Here is a 27,405-nt window from a genome sequence, read left to right as displayed (position 1 = left end):
AATATCAGCAAACTGAACCAGCAATATATATAAAGGATTATATTCCATGACCAAGAGGAGTTTATCCCAGAAATACAAGGCTGTTTTAATACTGGAAAAATCAATTAATGTAATATACCACATCAACAGAATGAAAGACAAAAATATTTGATCTCTCAGTGATTCAGAAAAGGCATTAACAAAATCCAATACCCATTCTTGATTTTGTTTTTTTACAAATTCCTCAGGAAATTAGGAAAAGAAGGGAGTTTCTTTGGAGGACTTCCCTGATGGTCCAGTGGTTAAGAATCCACTTGCCAATGCAGGGGACATGGGTTCAATCCCTGGTCCAGGAAGACTCTATATGCCAACGTGCAATTAAGCCCATGTACCACTACTGAGCCCCGGCTCTCAAGCCCACGAGCCACAGCTACTGAAGGTGGTATGCCTAGAGCCCGTGCTCCACAACAAGAGAAGCCAACAAAATGAGAAACCCCCACCTCGCAACCAGAAAGTAGCCCCCACTCACCACAACTAGAGCAAAGCCCACGCACAGCACTGAAGACCCAGAACAGCCAAAAATAAGTGAATTAAATTCTTCTTAAAAGAAGGGCAATTCCTCACCTGATGAAGAACATCTGCAAAAAAGCTACAACTAACATCATGCTTAGCAGCAAGACAGATAGCTTAGTTGCCCCGCTGAGATGCAAGCCTCTTTTAACATATGCAAATTAATCAGTGTGATACACCATATTAAAATGAAACATCAAAATCACATGTTCATCTCAACAGGTGCAGAAGAAGCATTTGACAACGTTCAACTTCCATTCATAATAAAAATTCTCAACAAAGTAGATGCAAAAGGAAATTTCCTCAACATAATAAAGGCCATTTATGAAAAGTCACAGCCAACATCATAAACAATGGGGAGAAAACAGAAAACTTTTTTCCTATGATTCAATACAAGGCAAGAATGCTCACTCTTGCCACTTCTATTTAACACAGTAGTAGAAATACTGTAAATATCAATCAGACCAAAAAAAAAAAAAGGATAAAAGGCATCCAAATCAGAAAGGAGGAAGTAAAATTCTCACTGTACAGTGACATGATCTTATACATCAAAAACCCTAAATACACACACACATACATATCTTAAGACTATTAAATTCAGTAAAGTTGCAGGATTAAAAATTCATGCATAAAAAGCAGTTGTGCTTCCAAAAACAGATACAAAGATCAACGGAACAGAAGAGAGAGCCCAGAAATAAATCCATGCATTTAAGACAAAGGCAAGAATAAAAAAAGGAGAAAAATCAGCCTCCTCAATAAGTGGGTGCTAGAGAATCTGAACAGCTATTTGCAAAAGAATGAGATAACATTATATATGAAACTAACACCATATACAAAAATAAACTCAGACTGAAATGTAAGACTGACTGGAAACCATAAAACTCCTAGAAGAAAACAAAGGTAGAACAAACACCCTTTGACATAAATAGTAGCAATATTTCTTTGGATCTAATTCCTAAAAGCAAAGGAAATAAAAGCAAAACTAAACAAAAGAACTCAAAAGCTTTTGTACAGGAAAGTGAAAGTGAAGATTGTTTAGTCGCTTGTCTGACTCTTTGGGACCCATGGCCTATACAGTCCATGGAATTCTCCAGGTCAGAATACTAAAGTGGGTAGCCTTTCTCTTCTCCAGGAGATCTTCCCAACCCAGGGATGAAACCCAGGCCTCTGGCATTGCAGGCAGATTCTTTATCAGCTGAGCAAAGGAAACCATCAATAAAACAAAAAGACAATCATTTGCAAATTATATGATTGATAACGGGTTAATACCCAAAATACTAACCCCTTACGTTGAGCTCATACAACTTAACATCAAAAAAACAAACAACCTAATTTTTTAAATGGGGCTGCTGCTGCTTTCTTCACAGTTTAACTCTCATATCCATACATGACTACTGGAAAAACCATAGCCTTGACTAGACGGACCTTTGTTGGCAAAGTAATGTTTCTGCTTTTCAATATGCTACCTAGGTTGGTCATAACTTTCCTTCCAAGGAGTAAGCATCTTTTAATTTCATGGCTGCAATCACCATCTACAGTGATTTTGGAGCCCAAAAAATAAAGTCTGACACTGTTTCCACTGTCCCCATCTATTTCCCATGAAGTGATGGGACCAGATGCCATGATCTTCGTTTTCTGAATGTTGAGCTTTAAGCCAACTTTTTCACTCTCCTCTTTCACTTTCCTCAAGAGGCCTTTTAGTTCCTCTTCACTTTCTGCCATAAGCGTGGTGTCATCTGCATATCTGAGGTTATTGATATTTCTCCCAGCATTCTTGAATCCAGCTTGTGCTTCTTCCAGCCCAGCGTTTCTCATGACATACTCTGCATAGAAGTTAAATTTTAAGCAGGGTGACAATATACAGCCTTGACGTACTCCTTTTCCTATTTGGAACCATTATGCTGTTCCATGTCCAGTTGTAACTGCTGCCTCCTGACCTGCATGTTTCTCAGGAGGCAGGTCAGGTGGTGTGGTATTCCCATCTCTTTCAGAATTTTCCACAGTTTATTGTGATCCACACAGTCAAAGGCTTTGGCATAGTCAAGAAAGCAGAAATAGATGTTTTCCTGGAACTCTCTTGCTTTTTCCATGATCCAGCAGATGTTGGCAATTTGATCTCTGGTTCCTCTGCGTTTTCTAAAACCAGCTGGAACATCTGGAAGTTCACGGTTCACGTATTGCTGAAGCCTGGCTTGGAGAATTCTGAGCATTACTAGCGTGTGAGATTAGAATCTAAAAAAGTCAAACACATAGTAGCAGAAAGGAGAATAATTATTACCAGGTAGGGGAAAGAAGGGTGATGGGGAGATAATAGTCAAAGGATACAAAGTTGCAGTTACGCACGAAGAATAAGTCTAGTGATCTAATCTACAACACGATGACTAACAGCACTGTATTGAATGCTGGAAATTTACTAAGAGAGTAGGTTTAAGGTGCTCTCACTCATTGTTTTTGTTAAGTCGATTAGTCGCGTCCGACTCTTCTGCGACCCCAAGGACTGTGTAGCCCTCCAGGCTCCTCTGTCCATAGGACTTTCCAGGCAAGAATACTGGAGTGGGTTGCCATTTCCTACTCCAGGGGAGGTTAGTAAAGTTGCTCAGTCGTGTCCGACTCTGCGACCCCATGGACTGTAGCCTACCAAGCTCCTCTGTCCATGTGATTTTCCAGGCAAGAGTACTGGAGTGGGTTGCCAGGAGGTTGCTGCTACTGCTAAGTCACTTCAGTCGTGTCCGACTCTGTGAGACCCCATAGACGGCTGCCCACCAGGCTCCCCCATCCCTGGGATTCTCCAGGCAAGGATACTGGAGTGGGTTGCCATTTCCTTCTCCAATGCATGAAAGTGAAGAGTGAAAGTGAAGTCTCTCAGTCGTGTCCGACTCTTAGCAACCCCACGGACTGCAGCCCACCAGGCTCCTCCGTCCATGGGATTTTCCAGGCAAGAGTACTGGAGTAGGGTGCCATAAGGCACACCGCCCATAGTGGTGTGCTGTTTTTTCGGCCACGGGGTGGCAGCAATTCTCCCACCTGCCCACGCACGTACAACTTTGCGACCTTAAGCTCAGTTTAAATAGGAGAACAGAACACCCGAGTCCTGTGTTCCCCTTCCAATTTCTCCTTCGGGTGGTTTGTACTGGATCTCATTAATAGAGCGGTTTTTCAAAGCTTTTCCGGCAGCGACGCTCGAGAGCGCGGGTTCTCGCGAGATCGCCACCGGAAGTGGGTGGCTGCGGAGGCTCAGAGACGCCTCTCCCCGGAAGCCGCTCGTTTCTTCGGAGCTGCTGCAGCGGTCCGCCCCGTGGCGCTCTCCCCACGGAAAGAGCTCACCGGACGCGGCCCTTCCCAGCGCCGAGCTCGCCCTTTCGGCTTCCCCAGCTGTACAGAGGCGCGGCCCAGCAGGCTGAGCCCCCGAAATCCCCGGCTCCTCCCTCCCTCCGTCTGCGCTGCAGTTAGGCCGCGCCCAGAGGCCCAGTCCGCGGCAGCTCCGGCGGGTGATGCCAAATACAGCCATGAAGAAAAAGGTGCTGTTAATGGGGAAGAGCGGGTCGGGGAAGACCAGCATGAGGTCGATTATCTTTGCCAATTACATCGCTCGCGACACCCGGCGCCTGGGTGCCACCATTGATGTGGAGCACTCCCACGTCCGATTCCTGGGCAACCTAGTGCTGAATCTGTGGGACTGTGGCGGTCAGGATACCTTCATGGAAAATTACTTCACCAGCCAGCGAGACAACATCTTCCGTAATGTCGAGGTTCTGATTTATGTGTTCGACGTGGAGAGCCGCGAACTGGAAAAGGACATGCATTATTACCAGTCGTGTCTGGAGGCCATCCTCCAGAACTCTCCTGATGCCAAAATCTTCTGCTTGGTGCACAAGATGGATCTGGTTCAGGAAGATCAGCGTGACCTGATTTTTAAAGAGCGAGAGGAAGACCTGAGGCGTTTGTCTCGCCCGCTGGAGTGTGCTTGTTTTCGAACATCCATCTGGGATGAAACGCTCTACAAAGCCTGGTCCAGTATTGTCTATCAACTGATTCCCAATGTCCAGCAGCTGGAGATGAATCTCAGGAATTTTGCCCAGATTATTGAGGCCGATGAAGTTCTGCTGTTCGAGAGAGCCACGTTCTTGGTCATCTCCCATTACCAGTGCAAAGAGCAGCGCGATGTCCACCGATTCGAGAAGATCAGCAACATAATTAAGCAGTTCAAGCTGAGCTGCAGTAAATTGGCCGCTTCTTTCCAGAGCATGGAAGTTAGGAATTCTAACTTCGCTGCTTTCATCGACATCTTCACATCAAACACGTACGTGATGGTGGTTATGTCGGATCCGTCGATCCCTTCTGCGGCTACTCTGATCAACATTCGCAATGCCAGGAAACACTTTGAGAAGCTGGAGAGAGTGGATGGTCCCAAGCACAGCCTCCTTATGCGTTGAATATTGCCAAAATGCGCTCTCTGAAAATGCTCAATTGCCTTTCCCCCCACCTTTTTTTTTCCAATATTCATAATGTCGTGTGCTTATAAGTGGGCTTTGAAATGTGTGCTGCTTATCATTTTCATCTTTCTTCCCTTCTCCCCAGTCTTTTGGACGCTATTTACTCAGTTATCCAGTAGAGCTTTAAAGATGGCCTTTCCGAAAAGTTGGTATGGGGTAACACTAAAGTAGGTGGTTGTGTATGTGTGTATGTGTGTTCTGATTACCTGGTTATAGTAGATATACACATCAAAGCCTTTACAATATCTTCTGTATTCCTTACAAGGTTGCAAAGATGGAATGTTATTTTATCAGTAAGGTATTAAAATGCGTTTATAATTTCTTCCTGGCTTCAATCATGAATAAACATTTGCTGTTAGCAGTTTAAAATATGGTCTTATTTGAAATAATTTGAAGGTGGTTAATATTAAAGCTATAGATTCTGACTGCCCACAGGTATTGCTTAACTGGTAAATTTGATTGTGTGATCTTGGCTCCCCCATCACCTTAAGGAGGTTACTTAGCAACTGCAGCAGTGTGGTTAAGAGAATGGTCTCTGGAGCTAGATCACCTGAGCTGAGTTAGTATTCGAGCACTAGTATTCTAGTACTTTCACTATCTCCACGAACTGAACAAAGCACTTAATTTTACTGTTTGTTCCCTCATTTGTAAAATGTGGATAAGAATAGCACTACTTCATTGGATTAAAACAATATGGAAAGCATTTAGAGTAGGGCCTGGCACATACTAATGTGTCAGTTGTCAATACTACCTACTAAGCCATTCTTACCCCCCCCTCCCCCCCCCCCAGCCACTGCCAAATTACTGGATGTGAAGCCTAGCAAAATAGGAGCTACCCACTAAATCCCAGGTATTCTTAAAGACTTAATGTGCATTTTCGTATCTAACCTTCATAATTTGTAAGGCAGATTACTTTTCTGTTAACAGATGAGAAAACTGCCATGACCTTATTAAGGTCATACAGCTGCAACTTAAGCAGTGAAATTGCAGATCCTCGCCCCTTGCGTGCCACTACCTCCTCCACTGACAGAAAAGTTAATCATAAAAATCCTAGCTTTTTAGCTATACATTATTCCTTCATATAATTTCCCAAATTTCATAGATTGTGTAAACTGAAGCCTAGTAAGTTAAGTGACTTCTCTTAAAGAATAGTGTTTCGCCTTGGGCAAGATCACTTTCCCATCTGTATTTATCTGGAAATTAAATAATTTTCAATCCGATTCTTAGATTACATACTTTCAGGAAAGAATTCTAAGGTTCCTGTTTTGAGTGGGCAATGTGATATAGTGAAATAAAAAAGACCTAAAATGCTGTTTCAGCTGCCTCATACATTATTTTAAATGAAATCTAAATATCTTAGAGACAAAATACCTCTCATTTTACAAATGAGGCATTATCTCTGTATTATACAGACATGTAATATAAGTGATAGGGAATTTCCAAACCTTTATAAAATTATTTAACATTTATTAAATCCTTTATAACAGCAACTGTGGATAACAACGTCCCTACCTATGAAGAGCAAGAAACTATTCAGACACATTATTAAACTAATAGTATAGATGTACTTTAAAAAATCATTTTAAATTCCACATTTAATAATCTAGAGCTAGGTGGTATAATAATGTTTATTCAAGACTGTAGTATGTAAAACATTTACAAATAGTCCCATGGAGGACTTACAGATATTTTAAATTTAGGATGTGGCTTTGACATTGACAGTGCATAAGGAGAAAGGTATATCAACTATATATTGGCAACTTAATGTGAAAGAGAATTTTACTTTAGCAAATACTTTTACATTAAGGAAAATGTCCTTAAACATATTCATTTTAGTATACTTAGGGGAAAAAATAGTGATTCCTTTTATATAGTTCTCAAGGATTAAGTAAAATTTACTCCAAAGCTCATGGTTACGAAAGACATGGTAAAGAATGGTTTCAAAATACTTGTATTTTTGTTTTCAATTAAATTCCCCCAAATTGATTTTCTTTAACATGATATAGTCTTTATTCCCATGATAACAGTTTTCATGTTGAACAATATATGTTTGTCCTCTTTAAGCATTTAAAACAATTAGGACACATAGGCAAATATTCTTGCCTGGAGAATCCTATGGAGGGGCCTGATGGGCTGCTGTCCATGGAGTCGCACAGAGTCGGACACGACCGAGGTGACTTTGCATGCGTGTGTGCACTGGAGAAGGAAATGGCAACCCACTCCAGTATTCTTGCCTGGAAAATCCCAGGGACGGAAGAGCCTGGTGGGGTGCTGTCTATGGGGTCACACACAGTTGGACACGATTGAAGTGACTTAGCAGCAGCAGGCATTATCTGCAGTTTCATACTAATACAGAAGTCAGTTTATACACCTTCATCTTAGGAATAGTGAATAAAATTACATTCTTGTAATGAGAAAAAGTACTTTTACAGCAATAAAGTAGCCCTCCCTCTTTACCATTACTTTAATTCCATCATACAGAAGGCAAGGAAACAATTCCAATACTTCAGTATCGGCTAAGAAAGTATGTATGGACACACCCCCCACACACATCTACATAGGTATATGTGTATTTAATCAATACAACTGGAGAAATCACAACCATGAAAAAACATGATAAAAGCAATAAATGAAAAATACTAAGTGAACAAAAATTAGCGTAAGCTATAGGGGATTTTAGAGAAGGGAAAGGACCATGGATAAGGAAAGAGATTTCAAGGTGAATGTGAGATTTGTTCTGAACCTTAAAGGACAAAGGGCTTCCCTGGTGGCTCAGCTGGTAAAGAATCCACCTGCAATGAGGGAGACCTGGATTCAATCCCTAGGTTGCGAAGATTCCCTGGAGAAGGAAACAGCTACCCACTTCAGTATACTGGCCTGGAGACAAAAAGTCAGACAAGACTAGGTGACTTTCACTTTCTAAAGGACAAATATAATTGTGATAAGCTGGGAGATGAAACTAGGATGTTACAGCTTCAAAATTGTGAAGTAAGATTTTAAAGACACATGCTGACCAAAGCACTTTAGTTAAAAAAAAAAAAGAGGGGAGACCATAGTGGAAGGGGGAATAGATTAATCTATGGAGGGAACCTTGTATGCCTTTAAATTTGAACTCAATTCTAGAATTACCATTTTAAACAAAATGGTATGATCAAAGCAGTCCCTTAAGGACAAAAGGCATGTATGCAGGCAATAACAGACAAGGAAGAGACTGAAAGCAGTAAGTCATAATCAAAATGGTTTACAAGTGACAGATTTAATATACTTTTGTTTATACAACTAGCATACAAAGGACAGGGAAGAATGCCAAAAACTCAGCCTATCCCAGGTATGACTCATTTAACAATGTTGTTTTTGTAAATCCATTAATATCTAGAGATATTTTGATCTTCGGATTCTCGGCAATTTAGGGCCTATACTTACTGGTAAGCTTCAGCTTCCTTTCTGTTCAGTTCAGTTCTGTCACGCAGTCATGTCCGACCCTTTGCAACCTCATAGACAGCATGCAGCACGCCAGGCTTCCCTGTCCATCATCAGCTCCTGGAGCCAACTCAAAGTCATATTCATTGAGTTGGTGATGCCATCCAACCACCTCATCCTGTCATCCCCTTCTCCCACCTTCAATCTTTCCCAGCCTCAGGATCTGTTCCAATGAGTCAGCTCTTCACATCAGGTGGTCAAAGTATTAGAGTTTCAGCTTTAGCATCAGTCCTTCCAATGAATATTCAGGACTGATCTTTCAGGATGGACTGGCTGGATCTCCTTGCAGTCCAAGGGACTCTCAAGAGTCTTCTCCCAACACCACAGTTCAAAAGCATCAATTCTTCAGTGCTCAGCCTTCTTCACAGTCCAACTCTCACATCCATACATGACTACTGAAAAACCATAGCTTTCACTAGACAGAGCTTTGTTGGCAAAGTAATGTCTCTGCTTTTTAATATGCTATCTAGGTTGGTCGTACTTTTCTTCCAAGGAGCAAGCATCTTTTAATTTCATGGCTGCAGTCACCATCTGCAGTGAATTTGGAGCCCAAAAAAATAAAGTCGGTCACTGTTTCCATTGTTTCCCCATCTATTTGCCAGGAAGTGATGGGATCAGATGCCATGATCTTAGTTTTCTGAATGTTGAGTTTTAAGCCAACTTTTTCACTCTCCTCTTTTACTTTCATCAAGAGGCTCTTTAGTTCTTCACTTTCTGCCAAACAGCTTCCTTATCAAACAGCTAAGATCTATAAAGCAGTATGGTGTGAATAGTGTACCTAGCTTCTTTAAGATACCCCAGGACTAAAGGTGAATCTATATCCCCTGCCACTGACTCTCAAGTTTCTTATTGAGCCTAACAATTACCAGGGAAGCATATTTAAAAGTGGAAATTTCTAATCCTCAGGTTAGACCTACAGAATCCACATTTTTTAAGATGTATCCCAGGTAATTTCTTGAGTCCTTCTTAGACAAGTCATTTAAGGAAGGTCCCTAGCTTTGTTATCATTATCTATAAAATAGGTACAATATCACTATCTTACAAAGGCTTAAGAATTAAATGATATAATTTGTATTATTAAGTATCTAATACCTATTATTAAGTATCTAATACCTATTATTAAGTATCTGGGCTTCCCAGATGGTGCTAGTGGTAAAGAACCCACCTGCCAATGCAGGAGACATGAGAGACTCGGGTTCAATCCCTGGGTGGGGAAGATCCCCTGGAGGAGGGAATGGCAATCCACTCCAGTATTCTTGCCTGGAAAATCCCATGGACAAAGGAGCCTGGTGGGCTACAGTCCATAGGGTCACCAGAAGTCGGATATGACTGAAGCAACTTAACATGCACACATATTAAGTATTTAGGAATGGCCCTGGCAATTTGTAGATACTAGTATGATAGCTGCACCCTCTCCTTAACATGTTAATTTTGAACTTACCAGTACTGGGTTTCTTAAAACTAGAGAACAGTTTCCTTGTAGACCTGCAGAGTCCCTATTTGTTCTATTAACTAATAAAAGAATATGCCACCTGAGGAGAAGCTTTTCTCTTCCACTTTCTTTTCCACTGCTAATAGAGTAATTTCTATGTGTTTTTCTTCTGTCTTTTCTCACACACATACACACACATGCCTGGCCTTCAAACTTGGATCAAACAAGCAACACAAAAAGAAAATAAGCTAAAATGAGTCATGAAAGATGAACTATTAAGCCCATCTACTTCCAGAACTCTCTCCTTCAACTTTTCTCCTCTTCTAGCCAGTTTCTTGGCAAATGGACAAAGCTGTGATGGTTAAGAGCTGGCATTAAACACAGGGGTGCTGTAGGTGCTATAACCCTTCCAGCATGTACTTAACCTCCTGGTTCACAGAGGGTAATGGAGATGGCTGGATGGCATCACTGACTCGATGGACATGAGTCTGAGTGAACTCCAGGAGTTGGTGATGGACAGAGAGGCCTGGTGTGCTGCGATTCATGGAGTCGCAAAGAGTCGGACACGACTGAGCAACTGAACTGAACTGAATGGCATGTATTCACCTGAATGCTAAAGACAAGCCTTTCTCTTGGCTGCGAGGCCTGACTAAATCAGGCAGGAAACTGTACAAGAGACCTCACCTCTGACTCCCATTTAGAGTCCAGAAAGTCCACTCCTGCAGCTATATATCCTACACCTTTGGCCTTTTAGTTCTGAGAGGTCTTGTTGGTTTATTACGGAAGGAAAATAGGGTCAAACCCTAGCTTCATCACTGACTTAGCTGTGTAACAACGAACAAGTTATTTAACCCCAAATTCAGTATTTTGAAGCTGTTCTATAGGCAGTTGGGGAACTAATGGTTTTTGAGGAGGAAAGTAACAATACAAATTAGCTCCCCCCAAAATAGTGCCCCTCCAGAAAACATACAGACTAATTTTTTATTTTTTTCTGTTAAAAAACTAGAGTTAAATTCTCAAAGTCTAAATTAGACTAAACATAAAACTGCTGTACAACCCACTGAATGGATTTAGTTATTGTCCCTCAAAAATATCTAGTCATCTTCCACTTTTTTCTTTTTTCTAAATTCATTCTACCCCAGTCTTCACTATCATCACAGGCACTTTATTCTATCAAACATCATTTTTCAGGATCAACCTACTTGAATAATCATTAAGCCTCTTTAGAGCTTTCCCAAACTTAAACTTTGTCATTGGGACTGTACATTTACTCTCCTCACTTAATAGAAGTTATTTCCCTAAAAAGAAAAATCAGTATATCTAATAGCTGTTAAGTAAACCACTTGATAAAATTACATCAAAAACTACTCATTTTTATGTTAATTAACTGAATTAGGACATAATAAATTAGCCTACTAGTTTGTCATTTACTTCATGCTTACAATATTACTCTGGCTTCCTGGGTAGCTCAAATGATAAAAAATCTCAAGATTAGTCAAGAAACCAAAATGGCTTCACATAATTTGATATTTGCTTTCCAATACTTCACAGTTCAACCCCCTATCCATACAAAGCAAGAAAATCCAAACATACTCTCCTTACCTAAAAACAGTAGAAAAGGCTAACAGGCATTATTTAAGACTTTTTTAGACCTTGAAAAACAGTTACACTTCCCATGTGTATTTAAACTGCAAATTAGTTTTTATTTTGTGACATTGCTTCAACTTAAGTGCATCATAGTTAAACTGACTGGGCTACTGCTTCATCTTGTCGAGTCAGATGGAGATACTTTTGCATCAAGGCTCTTATTCAAGATTTCTTCTTCTGCAAAATTGATTTTAAAAAGAGAAAAAAAAGATGAACATTATAAACAAAAAGTATGTCAAATTCCACGTAATAGCAAACTTTAGTCTTCAGAAAAAGTTCACAGGCAAATACATAACTGTGATAAAATTACCATTATTCTCACTGACGTACCTCTTTGCCAGAGGTACATCTCTCCTAGAATACTTTTTAACACACCAAGTATTTTAATTATGGGCAAATCAGAATGATTTATAATCTGTATTACCAGATGTATATCTGTTCTAGCATGCTTTAAAGAGCAGTTTTTGTTTTGTTGAAGTACAGGTGATTTACAATATTGTATTAGATTTAGGTGGACAAAGTGATTTATATATTTCTTACTACCTATATTATATTGATTTTATATTTTTATAACATATTACACATTATACATATTTCATACTATACTACATATTTTTCCATTATTTTCCATTATAGGTTATTATAAGATTGAATACAGTTCCAAGAGCAATTGTTTTTAACTCTTTATGATCAGCCAAACTTATCTGCCATCCAGCTTCAATAATTATTAATACTAATTGTTACAAGTTGAACTGTGTCCCTTCCAAAAGAAGTTCTAACTTCTGTACCTCATGTTGAAGTACATGTTCTGTACCTGATGTTGAAGTTCTCACCCCTGTACCTCAGAATATGGCTTTATTTGGAAACAGGGTCACTGCAGACATATTCAGTTAAGAGTAGGATGGGAGCACAATGGGCTGTTAGTCTATACGATGAGTATCCTTATAAGAAGGTACATAGAACGCAGGGGAGAATGCCGTGTACAAGTGGAGGCAGAGATGAACTACACTGCCACAAGCTAAAGAACACCTGGGAGCATCAGAAGCTAGAAAAGTCAAGGATCATTCTCGGTGATTTCAGAGGGGACATGGTCATGCCAACACCATGAGCCTGAATACTACCCTCCAAAACTTGTTTCCTCCAGAGACAAAAAAATTTCTGTTGTCTTAAGCCACCAAGTTTGTGGTACTTTGTTGTGGCAGCCCTAGGAAAGTAGTACACTGACCCATCTTGTTACCACACCCCCATCAAATTACCATAAAGCAAATCATAGATACTATAAGTTTTGAGATATTTCTCAACATGTTTAGAACCATCTTCCATTAGTGAAGATTCTGACAAGATCTATTTTCAACAGGTTCCAGGATTTTGGTTTTGTTTTCCACCCCTGTCCCATACCAGTTGTAAGCCTTATACATCATCTCATCACAAGAGATTCTGAAAGTACCCATAAAAATGATGGGTTCACTTTTCTCATCCTGACTGAAGGAATAAGGAATATATTCTGTCACATTAACAAGATTGTGTAATGTTCACTGAATACTATTTTTACGAGAAGCTGAAAGAAAACTTTCAGCAGGTCAATATGCCACATCTAGTTAAATCTTACCTGTTAAATCAGGTAGAAGTTCTCCAAGGTTACATGGTATTGCGGTCTTCAATCTTTCTTCCACTGGAGAAAACTTAATTAGTGGTGAAAGAGACCGTTTTCTTTCACCAAGGGACATGCGTGAAGATGGTTTTGTATAGTCAATGTGCAAATCATGAATGCCCAAAAAATTAAGCATATCATCAGTCTGCATCTTTTGGGGAGTAAGGCTCAATTCTGGTTTGTGTCTTTCAAGTATTTCAGGATTAGAGAGGTAAATTTCTTCCCTTCGCTCGGACGGAGATTTCTTCAGAGCCTCATATCCACTGCAAGTAGCCTGTAAATTGAAGTCTGATTCTGGAGTAGTCTGTTTTTCTCCCACAACATCTGTGAAAATGCCACTGTGCATAGGACTATTTGGTTCCAATTTAAAAGTGGCCTCTGTACTACTGGGGCTAATAAGACTTATGTGACCAACTTCTGGAAGAGTTTCATGTAATATGCCAAAATCACCATCTTTAAAACTGGAACTAATTCCACTTGATACCTGAAAACAGTTCCATAACATACTGTTATACATGGAAAAGTCTTCGTAAGAAGCTTTTGACTGGTCTGATATTTTAATATTATCTTCTTCACTGCTACCTAACACATTTCTTCTATTGCCTACAGCAGGGGAAAATGTCTCTATTTGGCTAGTTTCTAAAAGTTTGTTCTGTAAAGTTGTACAGTCCAAATCCTGCATACAAATTATGTCCTTATTTAACAAATCTGATGGATTTTGTGTTGCTGGTTCACCTATGCAAGTGGTCACCACGGGTTTCTGAGGCACACACCTGAGGCAATCTGAAACAACTTTCTCTTCAGGCAGATGAGAATGACTAGAATCGGACACAGTGGCTGCTGACAAGAAACTGGCCATGCTAAACTCTTTTTGATTATGCACCACAGGTAAGGATTCTGGCAATTCTTCTCTATGTTCAGTATCCACTTGCATTGGTTCTGTACTTCCATTATCTTCTATATCAACAGCTTTTCTCCATGAGCTCCGAATTTCACTTACTAATTAAATGAAGAGGGAAATAACACAAGTTGCTAATAAATTCCCAAACAGAACATGCATTTAAACATTTCATTTCTAGTGCTCAAGATAAAGCTGCTGACTCAGTATATGTTCATAGGTATGCCAGCTGAATGACAAGGCTCCACAATATTACCAAAGCCCAACAACATCAAAGAAACCCATCGCCAAACGATCACACAATAAACAGAAGCTGTTCCTGAAATATGCATATACTTTCACACAGCACATACAAATTACATGTGTTTAAAAGATATTTTCTTGTCCATCTAGGCCGGGGTTCAGCAAACTTTTTCTATAAAGGGCCAAATAGTAATACATCAGGTTTTGCACACCATCTTGTCTGTGGCAACTGTTCAGTTCTGTCACTGTTATGTGTGTGAAAGCAGCCATAAAAGATATGCTGAGAAATGAACAAAGAAAGAAAGAAAGTGAAGTCGCTCAGTTGTGTCCGACTCTTTGCAACCCCATGGACTGTAGCCTACCAGGCTCCTCTGTCCCTGGGATTCTCCAGGCAAGAATACTGGAGTGGGTTGCCATTTCCTTCTCCAGGGGATCTTCCCAACCCAGGGATCGAACCTGGGTCTCCTGCATTGCAAGCAGATGCTTTAACCTCTGAGCCACCAGGGAAGCCCAACAAATGAACAAGGTTGTGTTCAAAACAACTTTATTTATAAAAACATACAGTGGGCCAATGTGGTTCGCAAGATGTAGTTTGCCAAACACCAACCTATACAGTGGCTAGGTTCAACCTGAACTGAATCCATTTAACTTTCAATATGTCATTTCTAGTAGTATAATGGAAATTACACTTACTCACTCACCCAGGATGATGTGCCTACATGAGGACAAGAATATCAGAACTTTGCCTACACGATACAGGTTGTAAGAAGAAACTACTGGGGAGTCTGACTAGCTTGGGAGCAATAGATGAGATCTCTGTACACACAGTTTTTGGCTGATGCTGCTGGTTGTTGACTAGAAGAATATAGCCTCCATACTCTGTAAGTGGGCTTCCCAGGTGGCTCAGTGGTAAAGAATCTGCCTGCCAATGCAGGAGACATGGGTTTGATCCCGGGTTAAGGAGATCCCCTAGAGAAGGAAATGGCAACCTACTACAGTATCCTTGCCTGGGAGATCCCATGGACAGAGGAGCCTAGCAGGCAACAGTCCATGGGGTCACATAGAAGAGTCAGACAACACTTAGCAACTAAACAACAACTCTATAAATGTTGATCACAAATCAGATGTGGAGGCAGAGGATTTTTTTTTAAGTAATCAGCTAAAATATTTTCCAGGAAAAAGCCAAGTAAAACAACAAAAATAAAACTGTATAGTTATCAGGGCAAAATAATACTGCTGAAGGACTGCCATACAAGTGACAGTGCTCACAGTATTTCAATGAAAGTCCCCCACATCAAAACAAATATAGCCAATGCCACTAAACTGAAAGATACAGAAAACAATTTTAAAGTGAATTTCAGAAGATCTGTCAGACCATGGTTCTAACAGTAGTATGTCTAAAAAAGAAAAGTGACCAAAAGCATTATTAACTTACTCAAGTTTTCTGGAGTTCGGGGAATTTGACTCCTTGTTAAGAACGGGTTAGAAATTAGAGAGTCAATTAGTTCTTCTAATTTTACTTCTTTTCCTTCAGAGAGCTGTGGTGAATTAGATAAAACTGCCCCTGCAACCTAAAACAGAAAAGAAAAAGTAAATCAAAAATATAAACCCCACTGGTAGACTACAACAAAAGCCATAATGACAGCAACATGCACAAAAATAAGCTCAACAATGTAGCTCCCAGACACTTCACACAGACTATATAAGCACAGTCCTATAAGGCGAACTCAAACCCCAAACCCATTTCCTCCCTGCTTATCTTAAATGAATATCCTGTTACATAGAGAAAAAGATAAATCTTTATACCTGCAAAGATTTAGACACAGATAGTTCTGACTGCAGTGATCTGAGCTATCTGCCACACTTATGAGCTTCACAATTCCATATCTACTAAAATGACCAGTTCTAGGACTTCCCTGGTGGCTCAGATGGTAAAAGCATCTGCCTACAATGTGAGAGACCCAGGTTCGATCCCTGGGTTGGGAAGATCCTCTGGAGAAGGAAATGGCAGCCCACTCCAGTATTCTTGCCTGGAAAATCCCATGGACAGAGGAGCCTGGCAGGCTGCAGTCCATGGGGTCGCAGAGAGTCGGACACAACTGAGCGACTTCACACACACAAAAAAAAAGCATACATGGTTCTTCTTAAAGTCCACTGAACAGTGGCACCTCTATTAATAGAGTACATTATGGTGACAACATACTTCTTTCTCAGTAACCTCACCATCAGACATAAATTAATGAACAAAACATAGGAATATATTTTTAAAATAGAGAAATGTGTACAATATGAAAATAGCACTCTATACTAAATTTTCATAAAACCAGAAAACAAAAATAAGCAAGTTAAAATCTCTGTACCCTGAGATTCTTAAAAAAGAAACTGCCTACAACCATAATCAAACTGAGTCCAGTTCACCCTCCTCCATGAAAAGAGATGGCTTCTTAGAATTCTAACACTAAATATTCCTTGTCATAAACACCACTCTTATTGTTTAGTCACTAAGTTGTGTCTGATTCATTTGCAACCCCACGGACTGTATGCAACCCCACCAGGCTCCTCTATCCATGGGATTTCCTGAGCAAGAATACTGGAGTGGGTTGTCATTTTCTTCTTCAGAGGATCTTCCCAATCCAGAGATTGAACCCGAGTCTCCTACATCAGCAGGCAGATTCTTTACCACTGAGACACCAGGGAAGCCCTGTCATAAACACTAATAGAATTAATTTCACTTTTCAGAGCTTTATCAGATGTTAGGACTCTCCTCTTCCCTCCCTCCTCATACCACTGCTACTATCAATTCTTTTAGCCAAAAAACGTGCCTTTCCTCCCATATCAGGAAAGAAAAAAAGAATGACTAACCATCTTTTCTTTAGTACACAGTCAATCAGCTAATACAGAGAAACAACAAAATTTTAGAGATTTAAAAATACTTAGAGACCATGAAACAATGAATGAATCAATATGCACTAAACCAAAATTTTCTTTCAGTTGCTCAGGAACGTAAAACAGCTGATATACTGCCCCGCTGTTTATCCAAATTCAAACAATGGGAAATATGTAATAAAAATAACATTAAAAAATAGCCTAGCCATTTAATTTATATAAAGTGAGTTCTAATACTCAGCATTAGTAGTATTATATGGTCACTTATCAGTGAAAAGTAGAAAAGTATTAAGGAACAGAGCTGGTTAAGAAAACCAAGATCATAAACAATCACGCATTTATTCACTTCTGAAATATTTAAAAAGCAGGACAAAACTTTTGCTTAGTGATAATACATATTGTATAGCCTTTGTTCTAAAATTCAAAAACAGAGGAAGCTCAGCTAAGAAACAGATAAGAGTATTTTAATAAAGTATAATCATTGGGTATTATCTATCTAACAATTTATATAATGATTAATTCAAAAAATATTATACATGTATTATTTTTACACTCTTGGATAGTTATAGAATGGTACATGGGTTCTAAACCATGGATGTAATCTTAACTAAGTAAGTTTACTTCATTATATGTTTCCTACTTTAGGGGAGGACAAACTTTGCTTTTGTCACATAATAATCTGTGACCTCCTTTCCAAAAATACCCCTAGTTAATCAATAATTAACTATACTTCACTTATAACCCCAATACCATCGAGAAAATAACATATCAGTATACTTATTACAATCTTTTTCTAACCTCTTCTACCAGATGATCTTGCTCTTTCTGGAATGGATTGCTTTTTTTAGCTGGCAGAGACCCTCCACATGCACTACTATCAGTATTCTTTGCAATATTTGATGATGAAGAGTCTTCCACTTTAAATTCTAGTGTTTTCTTAGGAACTGTTTCATTTTTCTCTCTAATAGTTATCAACTTCGTGTCCTGAAAAAGATAGTGTGTAATGTTAAAAACTTAATAATGGTACCTGATCTTTATTAGAGGTTCTAGAGTTATCATGAACCTATAAAAAGTTAACATTACTATAAAAACTATGTTCAGTGACGCAATTTTAAAATTCCAATATTCCCATTTAGAAGTAGTAAAAAATATATAAATAGGAATGGTACATAATGTTCACAAACAGGGAAGTGTGAAAACAGAAATTTAATTTGAGATATAAACAAAAGTAAAGAATATTTTATCATAAATAACTATGGTCAGAATTAATTTTAAATTGTTTTAAAACGTACCTTTTCAAGTAATGTAACAATGTCTCCACCTAATGGTGGAACCGGCTGTAACAGGAAAGAAGCAGGGCTAAAAGGAAAAATATTATTAAATCCAAGTTATGAATAAGAAACAATTCCATTCACTTGATATATCTGAATATTCTAAAGAAACTGTCTGCCCCGTATCTGTCCGTTACGATTTCTCTCAATTCGTCCCGGTCATCAAAAGGCAGTGTATTATTCTAGGGAGGTATAGTGACAATTAGAGCAGTACTTCAGCCCAATTTGTGTATCAGCCTCCCAAATTTGAACATTTTCCTTACCCACTATGTATTTTAAGTCAACAGCATTTTTTACACAGGTTAGATGACTTGATGAACACTCAGAAACTTGAGTGCAGGGTAAAAACAAATTCAGTTAACTAGAATCACATTATTGCCAGAAGATCCCACAGAAAAGGAAATGGCAACCCACTCCAGTACTCTTGCCTGGAAAATTCCATGAACTGAGCAGCCTGATAGGCTACAATCCATGGGGTGGCAAAGAGTCCAACAAGCGACTTCACTTTCACTTTCTTTCAGGCTTCAGATAACAGAAGCATTGTAGCAGAAACTGTAAGCTTCTTCGGATATTTCAGGTCCAAAAGCAATTTCTCTTATGCTGAATTTTCTATGGCAAATATATTATAGTAAAGTCATAAAACTTTTAATTTGTGACATTCTACCCCTGTGTGCATGCTAAGTTGCTTCAGTTGGATCCAACTCTTTGTGATCCCGAGCCCGGTGGGCTCAGGATTCTCCAGCCAAGAATACTGGAGTGGGTTGCCATGCCCTCCTCCAGGGGATCTTACAACCCAGGGATCGAACCAGCGTCTCTTATGTCTCCTGCATTGGCAGGTGAGTTCTTTACCACTGACCACTTAGGAAGTCCTATTCTACACGTTTTGACTTGTCTCAGGTCAGAGAAGGAAATGGCAACCCACTCCTGTATTCTTGTCTGGAGAATCACATGGACAGAGGAACCTGACAGGTCATGGCCCACAGGGCTGCAAAGAGTCCGACACAACTGAAGCGACTAAGCACGCAAGCACGCATTCTACACATAGTGTTCCTTAATCTCTTAGATTCTCTTGCCCCTTTTGAAAACTTTACGCATCTTTTTACTATAATTACAAAAGAGGGTATTAAATATTTTTTAAGCCTTCAAAGTAACGATAACTTTAATCATTTATCTTCATCTTGAAAGTGCTTTCAAATTCAATCATGGATTGGGTCTGCTCACTGACCAAAAGCTTTACAGGTAAAGTGAAAGGTAGGATTACCACTTTCAACATCAAGCATGCTGATTTTTTCCTTTCTGTTCACAGAAAAGTACAAAACTAACAGCTTTGCAAATATTTCACATAATAGCAAATATTCCTTTCAAACTTTTTCAAATGTGCCCTTCTTGAAATCTACCTTCCAAACATAATTCAAAAATCACTGAAATTGCTCAAGCCTCAACTTTGTCTTGACAGGATATGATCTAGATATCTAGAGAAAAAGATGAGTAATTACTATCTAGTGTGACTTCATCCAAATTCTTCACCAAACTTAACAAGAAAACGATCAGAAAGCCCTTTAAAGCAGGGCCAGCAAGTTATGGACAAACACCGCTAAGATGCCACCAAAAGACTGGTGAGCTCCTTGAGGACAAAGACTATATCTTACCAAAGGCTATTCCCAAGTCCTAACAGTGCCTGGCACTTGGTAGTACCACACATATTTGTAACTGATAAATGGATAAATTGATTAATGGATAGATTGATCAATGAATAAATGCCACTTGAAGATGAGGTTCTATAGATGCCACCAAATTTTTCTATTTGAATCATTCTCGCAGAGTCTCATAAGAGAGGAAAATGAAACCACATTCTATACCTCTTCTCTCTCATTTCTCAAGTGGCAACGTGCTGTTAGTCTTGCTAGTATTCAATTCAACTTTAAATTGAATTGAGCCCTGGCTCAGTCTTTGCTCTCTACCCACTTGCCATGCCAAAACCGAGGCCCAAGAAATCCAGATAAAAAGGGTACTGATCCCATAGTGGAAATTTACCTTAAAAGCACTTCCAAAAGAAAAAATACATGCTTTTTATAGTAAAATTTTAAGGAAAACCGAAAGTCTAAAAATAAATGAAATATTACAAAGCATTTTAAGTGGTTATATAATGTTAAACACATACACAAACTTAAAAAAATGCATTTATGCTATGATAATGTTGGGAAATTTTGTATTTTAGAATACAAGACTATATTCATGCTTTGAATAGAACTAAAATTATAAGTAAAGTCTAAAAAGAACTTGGGAAAGAATCTGAAAAGTGATTTGTTAGAAATTTTGGCCAGTTTTTTGAATTTTTCATTTGTTGTTGTTGTTACAATATGTCTACAATTAACAGAGAAATAATTAAAGAAGAAGGAAATAATAAAATGAGATTAGAATTCAATTTCTAAGTCTAAGGATGTTTATTTGGAATGCATGCAATATCACACTGCCCTATCTTTGAAGTGCAATAAAGGAGAAACTCTAGAGTTTAAAGGTCTAGAAGAACTGCATCACCACCACTAGAAATATCATGGAAACCTCCTTTCCAGAAACCATTACAAAGAAAGGTACTACCCACAGTGTGCAGCAAAGGCATCACCAATTATTGAATTCTGATTGTAGGTATAGTGAAGCCTCCATCACTCTGATCAAAACCAAGCCATGAGATTTATGGAGAAGACTCTTTATATTTTAGTACTTGTGAAAAGTCAAACAACACACTTACTCTAAAAACTACATTCATTTCACGTTTTTTAACTGAATAGCTTAACCATTTTCACATATGCATTTCCCAATTAACTACAGTGACACTGATGTAAGATGATGGCTCTATAAATATTTAGTGTAACAGCTGTACTGTATGCCAAAAAGGGGTATTTCTTTAAGTGCAATCTACCCGCATTACACATGAAACATTTTATTACAAAATACCTTTTCTAATAAACAATTCTGAGAAGAAATTTTACTTCTACATCTCAGTAATTCAACTCTTCACCTCTCTTCTATTCTTCTATTAAGCAGTAATAAACTTTCATTTCCCATTAAGCATTTATCCTTCATCACCAAAACCCTTCCTCTACCTTCTTTTAATATCCCAACCTGTAAGTAAAATTAAGTATCCCAAGGCAGTTAAAAGCTCCAGGAGCTTGAAAGAGGATAAAGGAGGAACTGAAAATTATTTAAAACAACTTTTTCCTATTTTAAGAGAATTCTATTTGAATTAAATTTTTAAGGACTAAGTGTCTGGCTCCTGTAGAATTCTGATAGTACGTCTTAGTACAAAATTCTACCTCAAGAAAGAATCTTAAGATTCATGTTGTTCAAAAATAAAATCAGATTTGTAAATTACTCTACTAACTCCATTAATCTTTAGTCCAGCAAGAGACGTTAACCAAAATAAATTTGTTCTCTCAAGAAAAGACATGAAAAAAATAACTGAGACTGGGAGCACCAACTATTTCCCTCTAAGAGGCATGCTTTAGGAACAACTGTGATAAGAGGGTAAAATCAGCAAGCCCAATAACTTCAGTTTCTTTAATACCAGGTCTTCACTGAATATTTCATTAAATTTCTTTTAGGTATTTAGAAAATCAACATCACATCCATAGCTAAAAACAAAAGTAAAATTATTTCACAAGTAGTCTCGACCTTCTATGAACAGAAAATTACTGCAGAGGAAACTGCCAATAGCATAATTTCACATTTAAGTTTTAACTCTGGTTATGGTGTTTTTTGAACTGTGGTGTTGGAGACAACTTTTGAGAGTCCCTTGGATGGCAAGGAGATCAAACCAGTCCATCCTAAAGGAAATCAGTCCTGAATATTCACTGGAAGGACTGATGCTGAAGCTGAAACTCCAGTACTCTGGCCACCTGATGCGAAGCACTGAAAAGACTCTGATGCTGGGCAAGACTGAAGGCAGGAGGAGAAGGGGACGACAGAGGATGAGATGGCTGGATGGCATCACCGAGTCGATGGACACAAGTTTGAGCAAGTTCTGGGAGTTGGTGATAGACAAGGAAACCTGGCGTGCTGCAGGGGTCACAAAGAGTCAGACACAACTGCACAACTGAACTGAACTGATGGTGTTTTAAATTATTATAACTTACTAAGAGCGTACAAAATGCAGGAGGCCTGAAGTCACCTAAAATTTAGAATCTTATTTTTAGAATTATTCTAAGTATTTTGTTTCCGTACCTGTGCCTCATTAAAATGGGGAACGTGAACTAAAAGACACCTATTTAAATTGAATGGTAATCAAAAAAACAAGAAAAAAGGAATCTGTTTAGGATGTCTGTATTTGACTGCTAGTTAATAATGTTTATTAAAGGAGAAACATATACACATTTAGAGATTTTTGCTTTTATAATCTGACGTCAGTTTATTTAAGGGCCAAAATAGAACAGTACAGAAAAAAAGGCAATAAATAAAATAAGACTACTACTAGTTAGTTATAATAAACTAACTAGGTTCAGCTTAATCATGCTAAACTTGGGGATTCGATTGAATCAGAAGTCTTCCCCCCAAAAAAATTTTAAGCATAGAACTCTTTCTATCAAATGGCATATAAAACCCCAATATACAATACAGATAAAAGTAAGCTGCTCAGGTTGAAGTGGCAAAGGATGGAACAGCCACAGACTAAGTCTGACTCATCCACAGCATTGGAGGGAGCTGCAGGACACAGACTGAAAACCACCATCTAGGTAATTTCAGAAGTCCCTAAACACTTGGATTTAGTCAGCAGTCAACAAGTGACTTCAAAGTTCACAGACACAAAAATGCGAAAATCCCCAAACTTGTATTAGATAATTTTCATATATATCTTTCTCTTCAAAAATTAGGTAATCCCCATGAGTTTTGACATTTAGATAAGAACAGAAGAGGAAAAAATGACCATGCATCAGAAATGTTGAATCTTTCCAGAAAAAAGGGATCCACAGTGGGAAAACACCATCTGATTAAGAGAAGAAAGTTATAAGCTATCCCATACTAGATAGAGAAGCTTGAAAACTGGCTGAAGATGGAACTAAAATTAATGAAGAGGAAAAATAATCAATACGAAAATCAAATCTGTTTTACCTGTTGGCTGGATCAGATTTAGTTTCCAGTGTATCACTTGCTCTTCTGCAATTATTTTCCTGGATATGTTGCTTAGGTGTAACTAAAGGAATAGAAAAATTAATTACTCTTTAATTATGCTTGTACATTCTAATATTTAGAGCTCTCTTGAAGTTCTAAACAGAAGAAAATAAAAAAATAAAATAAATGCTAATAGGAAAAGATAATTATTCAATTATTAACTATAAAGTAATACACATGACAGTGATGGAGAATATGTACAACAGGCTCTTCTAAAAAGATAGCTCACACAAAGTTTCCCCAAAAGGGACAATCCACAATTCCCTAGTATTATATATAGCCATGTTTCATGTTTAAGTACACAGACAATGCACTTACCAAATAAACCAGCCAAAAAGTTATAGTACTTAGCATAGTTTAACCCAGCATCTACAACATCAACTGCTATGTATTTATTCTTCAACATACCATTTAATAACTATGTCACTGCAGTACTAACAATGGGGAAAAAAATTTTAAATGGAGACTTGCCTTCAAGAAATCAGTATAGGAGAGACTATTGATAAGAAAAGCATTATGACATATTATTATAGTATTATAATACAAGTGCACACAGAATGCAAGAAGGCAGAAAGGCACCTGGTCCAGAGTAGGGAACATGAAGAAGCCATCAAAGTACTAGGAGAATAAGGTGCACGTTTGGTGTGCCAGGGCATAGCATATATCTAGTGGAGAAGCATGACAGGAAATAAAATTGAAGGAAGTCATGGCTGTATGTGAAAGGATTAGATATTCCAGAAGCTCCTCTTCTTTCAACATGTTTGATTCTGAAAGATCATTTATACATGTCCAGGGTGTTACTATATAAGAAACCAATGTGTATTGTAAAGTTTTCTTTTAATTCATCATAATGCCACCTTTTAACATTTTCAATGTCCTAAGCTTTTGAACCTACTAATGATGATGTAGTTTCTGTTATTTATAAACCATTCCAGGGTTTCCCTGGTGGTTCAGAGGTTAAGAATCTGCCTTCCAATGCAGGGGACTTTGGTTTGATCCCTGGTCCAGGAAGATCCCTGGTCCAGGAAGATCTCACATGTCGTGAGGTAACTAAGCCTGTGTGCCACAACTACTACGCCCACCCTCTAGAGCCCATGAGCCACAACTGCTGAGACAATGTGCTGCAGCCACTGAAACCCACGTGCCCTATGGCCTGTGCTCCGCAACAAAGAGTAGCCCCTGTTCACTCCAATTGGAGAAAGCCAACAGAGCAACAAAGACCAAATGCAGCCATAAATAAATAAATAGATAGAAAACTCTTTTAAAAAATAAATAAATAGAAGTCTTAAAAGCAACCAGAGATCAAAAATTACCTACAAATGAATGACAATTAGACTGACAGCAAATGTTTCAAAAAGAAGGCAGAAAGTAATGATGGCATATTATCAAAGTCTCAAGGAAAAATTAGTCTTGATCTTGAATCTTATAACCAATCTATCATTCAAAAGTAAAGAAGACATTTCTCCAAAGAAGACATACAGATAGTCAACAGACACACGAAAATATGCTCAACATTACTAACTATTAGAGAAGTGCAAATCAACACCACAATATCAACCTCACACTGGTTAGAATGGCTACCATAAAAAAATCTACAAATAATAAATGCTGGAGAGGATGTGGACACAAGGGAACCCTCCTACACAGAGGAATGTAAACTGGTGCAGCAACTATAGAAAACATATGGAGATGCCTTACAAATCTAAAAGCAAAACTACCATTTGATCCAGCAACTCCACTCCTGGATATATATGCAGAAAAAACAAAAACTCTAATTTGAAAAAACACATGCACCTCAATGTTCATAGCAGCACTATTTATAATAGTTAAGACATAGAAGCAAACCAAGTGTCCATCAACAGATTACTGGCTTACGAAGAAAGTGGTATAAATGCGCATATATATGTATATATATGTGTGTGTGTATGTATATCTATATGTGTATATATATATATACACACATATATATATATAATGGATATTTTGGGCTTCCCCAGTGGCTCAGCAGTCAAGAATCTGCCTGCAATGCAAGAGCTGCAGGAGACTCAGGTTCATACCCTGGGTGGGGAAGATCCCCTGGAGGAGGGCATGGCAACCCACTCCAGTATTCTTGCCTGGATAATCCCATGGACAGGGGAGCCTGGCAGGCTACAGTCCATAGCATCACAAAGAGTCAGGCACAACTGAAGCAACATAGCACACATGCAGACATAATGGATATTTATATGAATATTTCTCAGCCATAAAAGAGTAAAACATTGCCATTTCCACAACATGGATGGACCTAAAGAATATTAGGTTTATTGAAATTAGTCAGAGAAAGACAAATACTATATGGTTCACTTATATGTGATTTCTAAAAAGTAATGGAAATTTTGTCTAACTCAGTGAAACTAGAAGCCATGCCGTGTGGGGTGTGGGGCCACCCAAGACAGATGGCTCATGGTGGAGAGTTCTGACAAAACGTGGTCCACTGGAGAAGAGAATGCAAATCACTTCAGTATTCTTGCCTTGAGAACCCCATGTACAGTATGAAAAGGCAAAAAGTTACAACACTGAAGGATGAACCCTCCAGGTCAGTAGGCACCCACAGAAGAGTGGAGAATAACACCAGAAAGAATGAAGAGACGGAGCCAAAGCAAAAACAACACCCAGTTGTGGATGTGACTGGTGGTGGAAGAGAAGTCCAATGCTGTAAAAAACAATATTGCATAGGAACCTGGAACGTTAGGTCCATGAATCAAGGTAAATTGGAAGTGGTCAAATAGAAGATAGCAAGAGTAAACATCAATATTTTAGAAATCAGAAAACTAAAATGGACTGGAATGGGAGAATTTAACTTAGACGACCATTATATCTACTACTGTGGGCAAGAATCCCTTAGAAAAAATGGAGTAGCCATCATAGTCAATAAAAGTGTCCAAAATACAGTCTTTGGGTGCACTCTCAAAAACCACAGAATGATCTCTCTTTATTTCCAAGGCAAACCATTCAATGTCACATTAATCCAAGTCTATGCCCCAACCACAAATGCTGAAGAAGCTGAAATTGAACAGTTCTATGAAAATCTACAAGACCTTCTAGAACTAACACCCAAAACAGATGTCCTTTTCATTATAGGGACTGGAATGCAAAATTAGTAAGTCAAGAGATACCTGGAGTAACAGGCAAATTTGGCCTTAGAGTACAAAATGAAGCAGGGCAAAGGCTAACAGAGATTTGCCAAGAGAATGCACTAGTCACAGCAAACACCCTCTTCCAACAACACAAGAGACAGCTCTACACATGGACATCACCAGATGGTCAATAACGAAATCAGATTCATTATATTCTTTGCAGCCGAAGATGGAGAAACTCTATACAGTCAGCAAAAACAAGACTAGGAGCTGACTGTGGCTCGTATCATGAGCTCCTTATTGCCAAATTCAGACTGAAATTGAACAAAGTAGGGAAAACCACTAGACCATTCAGGTATGACCTAAATCAAATCCCTTACGATTATACAGTGGAAATGACAAATAGATTCAAGGGATTAGATCTGATAGAGTATCTGAAGAACTAAGGATAGAGGTTTGTGACGTTGTACAGGAGACAGCAATCAAGACCATTCCCAAGAAAAAGAAATGCAA

The 27,405-nt window shown here is 38.6% G+C and overlaps 2 protein-coding genes and 2 non-coding genes across 4 annotated transcripts in view; 1 reads left to right on the top strand and 3 right to left on the bottom strand.

The window, feature by feature from the left end:
• The first annotated feature begins 3,812 nt into the window (after positions 1 to 3,812).
• RRAGA (Ras related GTP binding A) lies at positions 3,813 to 5,364 on the top strand. Its single transcript, XM_052644740.1, has one exon. The coding sequence runs from the start codon at positions 4,041 to 4,043 to the stop codon at positions 4,980 to 4,982; it is 942 nt and encodes a 313-aa protein (XP_052500700.1). The 5' UTR covers positions 3,813 to 4,040; the 3' UTR covers positions 4,983 to 5,364.
• Positions 5,365 to 11,682: 6,318 nt separating this feature from the next.
• The window catches only part of HAUS6 (HAUS augmin like complex subunit 6), a 39,799-nt gene continuing 24,076 nt past the window's right edge, over positions 11,683 to 27,405 (bottom strand). Inside the window, exons 12-17 of the mRNA XM_052645193.1 lie at positions 23,717 to 23,798; positions 18,572 to 18,638; positions 18,078 to 18,263; positions 15,829 to 15,964; positions 13,211 to 14,251; positions 11,683 to 11,778 (exon numbers count right to left, since the gene is read on the bottom strand). Of these exons, the coding sequence (XP_052501153.1) occupies positions 11,717 to 11,778; positions 13,211 to 14,251; positions 15,829 to 15,964; positions 18,078 to 18,263; positions 18,572 to 18,638; positions 23,717 to 23,798 (1,574 nt within the window). The 3' untranslated portion in view covers positions 11,683 to 11,716. The remainder of the gene's footprint in view (positions 11,779 to 13,210; positions 14,252 to 15,828; positions 15,965 to 18,077; positions 18,264 to 18,571; positions 18,639 to 23,716; positions 23,799 to 27,405) is intronic.
• TRNAC-GCA (transfer RNA cysteine (anticodon GCA)) lies at positions 14,829 to 14,900 on the bottom strand. Its single transcript has one exon. It is a non-coding gene; the product is annotated as a tRNA-Cys (tRNA).
• LOC128052896 (small Cajal body-specific RNA 8) lies at positions 18,720 to 18,853 on the bottom strand. The gene has a single exon (XR_008199856.1). It is a non-coding gene; the product is annotated as a small Cajal body-specific RNA 8 (non-coding RNA).

This window comes from Budorcas taxicolor, chromosome 8, assembly GCF_023091745.1.
Source record: "Budorcas taxicolor isolate Tak-1 chromosome 8, Takin1.1, whole genome shotgun sequence".
Taxonomy (NCBI): domain Eukaryota; kingdom Metazoa; phylum Chordata; class Mammalia; order Artiodactyla; family Bovidae; genus Budorcas; species Budorcas taxicolor.
Note: the sequence above shows the minus strand (reverse complement) of the source record. Positions and strands in the feature narration are given on the sequence as shown.

Bases quoted from the DNA above. Each gene is read 5' to 3' on its own strand.
- RRAGA (XM_052644740.1), top strand. From the start codon at position 4,041: ATGCCAAATACAGCCATGAAGAAAAAGGTGCTGTTAATGGGGAAGAGC.